Source organism: Mercenaria mercenaria, unplaced genomic scaffold (genome assembly GCF_021730395.1).
Source record: "Mercenaria mercenaria strain notata unplaced genomic scaffold, MADL_Memer_1 contig_900, whole genome shotgun sequence".
In the NCBI taxonomy this organism is placed as follows: domain Eukaryota; kingdom Metazoa; phylum Mollusca; class Bivalvia; order Venerida; family Veneridae; genus Mercenaria; species Mercenaria mercenaria.
Window position 1 is genome coordinate 30775 of NW_026463814.1, and position 7746 is coordinate 38520.

Here is a 7746-nt window from a genome sequence, read left to right on the forward strand (position 1 = left end):
ACTTAGTGATAAAAACGTGCAGATTATGGGAATCAAGAAGCGAAAATGAAACTTTTAAATGATGTTATCAAAACTCTTTTGATTGTATCATCAGAAAAATCAGTTAAAAAGAAAGAAATTCACCTGTCATCTGTCTGTAAACTGAAATTATAGTATTTTAGCGAAATAATGCCACCGTAAGTCAATCACATTCATCAAGTGTGTAACGGTTTGGATACAAGTTATATAAAAGCAGTTAACGGTTTGGATTTAGTATAATGCACCGGTTTGGACAGCAACTTAATTCACATTCCTGCTTGAAAAATCAGTATCAAAGTTGATAGAACCAGATACAACCACATCTATCTCCTTCATTTATTTCTGGGATATCAGAAGTAAGCTTTTGTATGGATTGCAGAAATAAACTGAAATACATAAAAATAAATATCTAAGCTGAAAGGAAGAACTGTATAAACGATTCGAAATTAACACTGTACCTTATTTTTTGTTACCGGTGCATAAAAATGTGTTACGTTTAATTTCCGGGAACATTTTTGAAATGAATCAATAGATATCCTTAAGAAGATTAAAATGAGTTTTGATAAAGCAGCTTAAGTACATTTGAGTACAGGCCGGTTAGATATCCAAATCGTTTGTTTTTAACCCTGGGTTCCATCTACCGTCTCGAGGGTCATTTGATTTAAATTCATTTAAAATAAATGTTCATTTAATTATCGCATTTATCAATGGATTGTTTAGAAGAGGAATTAGTAAATGCTTAGAAAATAGGCACAAAATGCCCATTCACCTACCAGCTTGAATCACCCCTGTACACATTAGTTATTCTCACTGTTCCACAAAATGGTTTACCTCTACGAAATCCGTTCGTTAGTTTCCACGTACTCTTTGTTCATTATTTATAAGATGTTATATCAGTAATGACTAGTGTGAATTTATTGAAACTAAGTTGTTCAATGTGATTATCACATGTTCCATAATTCTAGTTCCCTTATTTATAGAGGTATGACCCTTCTCCCGGTTCACTAAATTGAATTTTGTGCCTATTTGTACGTACGCAGGTATCTCAAGAATCAATAGTTAGAATGAGATACATGTGATGATCAAACATGCAAAGTATGTATCTGCAAATCTGACTTTAACTTAATTGCAGAGTTATGCCGCTCCCTTGTACTAACAGATACTGCTGTAACTTTGATATGTAAGCAGGTACCTCACATTTTCACGTCTCACTTTTAAGTATGAAATAAAACACATGTTCACTGTGATTATCCGACATAAAGTGCACAGGCGTCAAGAATTTTCTGTTCTTTGAAACAAAAATGTCGCAATTTTGATTTGACTTAGCAAGTTATGGTCAAGTTCATGTATGTAAGCAGGTGTCGGTTTGACCAATTAAAAAACCTCCGGTTTGATGGACGTAAGTTCGTGGGACCGAGTCCACTCACACAATTAAAAAACCCACAGGTTTTGAACTCAGTGAAAAAAGTAAAAAGTTTTTTAAAATGTGGGCAGTGTTGCATTTTCCATTACTGCTCATGAACAGACTCAAACCGAGTCTGCAATTTTCACTTTTTGCCTTGTTCTCGGTGCTTCCGAGGGATCTACTTTCCAGATTTTTTAAATACATATAATATAAATGAGTTTACAGAATAAAATATATTTTTTAAAAGAAAGAAAATTTACTGATAATATAAATCCTCATTATATTACAGCAAAAGAAAACGGGGAAAAAGTGATAATGGCTACCTTTTCATCTTGTGGAAGAATGAAATCAAAGTTTGTTAAAATTACAGGGGGTAATTTAGATATTCATAAAGCAATGTTACCTTTATTACCTAAGAAAGGTTTAACACTTCCAGGATATAACTATTGTGGACCAGGAAATCCTTTAGATAATGGGCCTCCTGTTAATGAACTAGACGCAGTATGTATGGACCATGACTTTTGCTACGACAGTGGTGTAAAAAATGGTATATGTGACAAGCAAATGCTTTCCAACTTAAATTACACTCAATCAAAGACATTTGGAGAAAAGATTGCAAAACATTTAGTTGTAAAACCAGCAATTAAAACGAAATACAAACTTGGACTCGGAAAAAAGTAAAAAAAAAACGGAAAAGGGGGTAGACTTTTTACTCAAAAAGACCCCCGAAATAACATGGAGTGATGAATTAGCAGAAGAATTACATAAACCAATTAAACGAAAATTTTTGAAACGAAGAGTGATAGTTAGTGACATTGATAATACTTGGTCTGCTGGTTTAGTTGTTATCGCATAGTGCGGCTGTTTTCCTTTGATCTTTGCAGTATGTTAAACATGGTAACACACATTAATGCTACAAAATCTGTGCTGATATTTTACAAAACTGTTACGATACATATCAGCACGAAAATCTCTATAGAGTTTCATTAGAAAAAAACTGTTATGATATATATCAGCATAGTAAAACTGTTCCGATATATATCGCAACACTTGTTTCTCTGTCGAGGTCCTATTGAGGGAGTATAATTTTTCCTTTCAAAGAAAAGATGATTTGAGCTCAAATTTACAGTTCACAGAGAAGGAATTATCACAAACACCTAAAGTAAAAGAATAAATAAACTAGAATATTTCAAAAACTCAATAGTTATCGCCAAATTCAGAAATACATGAAATATATGAAATTCTGAGATTTCTCAAACGTTTGTTTTTTCTTTCTTTTTTTTTTTTTTTTTTTTTGTTTGTTTGTTTGTTTTTTTTACAAACAAAACAACAAGTTTTACAATATGTTTAGCCAATGAAATGCAAAGATTTAAAACCAATGCAGAAATCTGTTGAATACTTTTATCTGGGGAACACATTTTCTAAAACAGAAGTTTTAGTGTTTCAGTCAGCGAGGCGCAGAAAGGGAATCAAAAGAGTAAAAATAATAATAAACATTTAAATGAAAATAATATATAAATTTTAATGATAAAACTATGCGATAAAACAGTTATAATATGTAATGCTCGTGTGTTACGAGGATATATCAGAGCTAGGGGTACATCTCGGTATTTTTCTCTGCACATATCTGTCTCGGCCTACCGGCCTCGACAATATGTGCAGAGAAAAATACCCTCGATGTACCCCTAGCTCTGATATATCCTGGTAACACACTCTCACACATACTATAACTATTACATATGCAAGCTTTTTCAAAATATAGTAAAGGTATGAATTACTTGTTAACCGTTATTGACATGTTTAGCAAATATGCTTGGGTTATTCCATTAAAAAATAAAACTGGAGAATCTGTTACTGAAGCATTTGATAAAATAATTTTAGAAGGTAGAACACCTACAAATTTATGGGTAGATGAAGGAAAAGAATTTTATTATAAAAAAAGTTTGAATCATTTTTAATAAAAATAAGATTAACACGTATCATACATTTAATGAAGGAAATGCTGTAGTAATCGAAAGATTTAATAAAACACTTAAACGAATAATGTGGAAATATTTTACAGCAAATAATACTTACACTTATTTAGGCAATTTACAGGAAATGGTTGATAAAAATAACAAAACAAAACATTCTAGTATAAAAATGACACCGACTGAAGCCAGTAAAAACTTAAATAAAGGTATTGCTTACGATAATGATATGGTAATTTTAAGATACCAAAAAAGATTTGTATAATGAAATAATTCAGGGTTCATTTTATGAGCAAGAACTTTTACCTACTAAACAAAAGGTTTATAGAAAAGAAAAAGTTATTAGACGAGACTATAAGAAAAAAGAAGCTTTAGTAAAGTGGAAAGGTTATAGCGAAAAATTTAATAGTTGGATTCCATTTAGTGAACTAAAACAAATTTAATTAAATTTAAAAAATTATATTATATAAATGAGTAATAAAAATCTAATTTCTAATGAAATAGAAACAATAGATCAATTAGTTATTCACTTGACTAAACTTGCTGCTGCTTACAGAAAAAGGTATAAGGTTTGTGGAAGAGTAAATACAGGATTACAAATTACAGCAGATATCTTTGGTTGCTCGGCTGCATTGGCACTTGTTCCTGTCATTCCTGTGTTTGTGGCGGTTGCTGGCGCTGTTCCATGAGTTATTACTATATGTATTAACAGACTAAAAGTTGAAGACTAAAAAAGCTATTTTAAAATTACATCACCACAAAATAAAACAACATATAACCAAAGTACGGATTGGAAAAGTAAATAAAGAAGATTCAGATAAAGTTCAGGATATTTTACAATACTGTTAGAAATGCAGAAAGAAAAAAAAAACTATTCAATACCTCTTTAATTGATAATGAAGGAATTTAAACTGAACGGATACAAAAATAAAAAAGAAGAAGAGTTGTATTAAATTTAGACTGCTGAATTTTATTTTTTACGTGCGTTTTTAAAGATTTTTTCTATAAGTATATTATATACATGGTTAATAGAAAGGTAGATAGAATGATTATGCCAAAATTATCTAGCACTTTAGGAGAAATAATGAATGAAGATAAAAATTCATATAAAAATGTACTAAAAAAAGAAACGTTATTAAATCAAAACTTGATCAAATAGTTAGCGATGAATATAAAAGTCATGTGATTGATCAATTGCAAAATGTTATAGATCCTTATCCTTTAGAACAGAATATAGATTTATTAGAATGGGATTGTGGTTGTTTAATGTTAGAAGAGGAAAATAATGTAAGATTATGGGATTGGCCCAGACCAAATAATCATCGAAACAATCCTAAAAAAGTTATTGCAACCGATTGTGATACTAATGAAGACAAAATATATAGAAGCACTTACGCAGCATTTCAAGACCTTGATATTAAGTCTGGGTTAATAGAAATGTGCTGTGAAGGGAAAAATTGAGTAAAAAGTAGAATATCAAAAACTAATGGAAAAAGATATAAATTTAGATATTTTATTCATTCTTAAACTTTATTTATTTATTTATTTTTTTTGCTTAAGATTTTTTTTCTAAATATAATATATAGATGTCTGCCAGAGAAATTGAGAGGTCTTCAAATCAATATATTAAGAAATTTGAAATTAAAATTACATATAGACAAGATCCAAAGAATCAGTTATATTTAAATATAGAAGATTCATTTGATATTCCTAAATCTGAACCTTAAACTTTAAAAGGTATAAAAATAAATGTTGTTTTAAAAGTAACTTTTGCAAAAATTAGTAAAATATATACAATATATAAATCAGCTTATTTTCAATCAAGGGCTTTAATTATTATTAACACAAATGAAATAAACAACACTTTACGTCAAGCTTTTGATGAAATAATAAATAGGATTGGTAATCGGATTTCAGAAGGAAGTGGCTGGAGAATAGAGACAGTTGATGCCCATTATATAAATAGATATAAATATACACCGCTGGCTGCTTCAAGCTCTTTAGAATTACCAAAACAATTAAAACATCCAATGAAAGGATTAATAAATATAAAGAATGATGATAATGAATGTTTTAGATGGTGTCATTTAGCTTACAAATTTCCTGTTAAAAAAGACCCTCAAAAAGTTTCAAAATATAAAAAAAAAAACAAGAAAAACTAAACTATAAAGGAATAAAATTTCCTGTAACATTAAATCAAATACCTAAAATAGAAACTCAGAATGATATTTCATTTAATGTATTTGGTTATGAAAATAATAATGTTTATCCATTGTACGTATCAAAATATCAATATGAAGAACTGAAAAAAAGTGAAACGAGATTATTTAACCCATTGATTTCATGCCAAAAGTAGCAAGTCCAGTCACCTTAAAAGTTCACGTAAGGCTTTTATTTTATTTTTGTGTTATAATAATAGCTATTAACTGTTTACCGTCAATGCTTAGAACGCAAAGACGTGGCGTCTTCAAGCGTAGTGTTTTACGTTCCGCATGACACTCAATTATATTGACTTAAGTAAATACTTTACTGGAAAAGATGCATAACTGTCATCACGTTTTCATTTAAAAACATGTTCTCTAACTTGCCTCTTGCCAAAATTGTTTAAAAAGGAAGACAGAGAAAATGTAACAAATTGTGTTATGTATGTCACATGGCTAATTATTGCAAAAACGTTGACATTTTCTATTTAATTTAAACAGAAAAACGCATATTTGCAGGAACATTAGAAAATGCCACAAAGTGTTCACATTTTTATCATTTTACATCATGATAGGATTGTACTTGTAACGTATTTTCAAGGTTTCCGCATAAATGGAACACAACTAAATATAGTAAAAATAGTTTTAAACTTAGAAACATTTATATATTTTGATCAAATTTTGATTGAAACGTTATGTCTCAGATGAAACGTCGTTAGAATAAAAGTATTGCAAGTGAAATTATTTTGAAACTATCTGATGTAAATTCTACAGGTACTTTATTATGAAAGGTAATTTATCATCAAATAAAAAGTTCTAAAGAAATATAACCACACATTCCGTATATTTTAATATCGGCTGAATCTTCGAAATTTCATAGTCATGTTACATGTTTGTTAAGAACATATTTACACAGGATAAGATAAAGGTGTTCATTTTGTTATTTCATAAATGAAAATTAGCACTTTTACATGGGGTTCAAGAGTTGCTGATAAACAATTTTCCCCAGTGATGACAAGATGTCATCCAGCAGTTTTTTGATCAATACATCCTTAATGACAGAAAACTGCAATAAAACTTTTATATACCCTACTGCAATGTTCAGTCTCTTTTCTCTGTTATTCTACTATGTTAATGTTGCCAAATCAATTGGAAGTATAAATGTTAAAATTAGCAATAGACATGAGAGTATAAAGGTGATTGACCAAATGAATTTATGTAATCCAGAGTTTCACTTTACACCTATTGACGCAACCTTTGTGGAAAAACAAATAAAACATATGAGTATTAAAAAGGTTACTGGCTATGATGGTATCTGTCTACCTTTCCTGAGAACATGAAAGTTGCACAGGTTGCACCAATTTATAAGAAGAAAAGCACACTTGACAAAGGTAATTATAGACCTGTCAGCCTTCTTCCAGTCAAATCAAAGATCTTTGAGAGAGCCATCTATACACAGTTGCTGGAGCATTTTGATGGTGTTTTCAACCATATGCTTAGGGCCTTCATGCCAAAGTATGGCTGTAATACTACCCTGCGGAAAATCTCAGAAGACTGGAAAAGAGCACCTGAGTCTAATATGTATCTAGCAGCGGTACTGATGGATCTCTCAAAGGCCTTTGATTGTTTACCGCAAAACCTCCTCCTGCTAAAGCTTCAACACTACAATGTGTCAGAACAATCAGTTTCACTCATTAAGAGCTACCAGTCATGTCCAACAGAAAACAGTGTGTTAAACTTGGCTCTTGTTACAGCTCCTTCAGGAATGTGGTCAAGGGTGTTCCTCAGGGATCCATACTGGGTCCTATTTTGTTTAACATTTTCATGAATGACATTTTCAGGTTCATCACTCAGTCTGACCTGTATAACTATGCAGATGATCATGATAATACTATTTCATTTGCTAGTCTTCTCCAACAAACTTAGTTAGTGTTCTTGAATTAGAGAGTCTGAAACTTATCAAATGGTTTGCAGACAATTTGATGCAAGCTAACCCTGAGAAATTCCAGGCCATATCCCTGGGGGGGGGGGGGGCTAGGACACATGACCTTTACCTTACTTTTAATCTAAATGATAAAAGCATCAAGTGTGATGACGAAGTAGTCCTGCTCGGTGTTACTTTCGATTTTTTGTTGAACTTCAAGTCCTATTT

The 7746-nt window shown here is 30.8% G+C and overlaps 1 protein-coding gene across 1 annotated transcript; it reads left to right on the top strand.

Annotated features, from left to right (window-relative positions):
* Positions 1 to 6930: 6930 nt before the first annotated feature.
* On the top strand, positions 6931 to 7422 carry LOC128554958 (uncharacterized). The gene has a single exon (XM_053536299.1). The coding sequence runs from the start codon at positions 6931 to 6933 to the stop codon at positions 7420 to 7422; it is 492 nt and encodes a 163-aa protein (XP_053392274.1).
* The last annotated feature ends 324 nt before the right edge of the window (positions 7423 to 7746 follow it).

Excerpts from the sequence above, each read along its gene's own strand:
- LOC128554958 (XM_053536299.1), top strand. The coding sequence starts at position 6,931 with ATGAAAGTTGCACAGGTTGCACCAATTTATAAGAAGAAAAGCACACTT.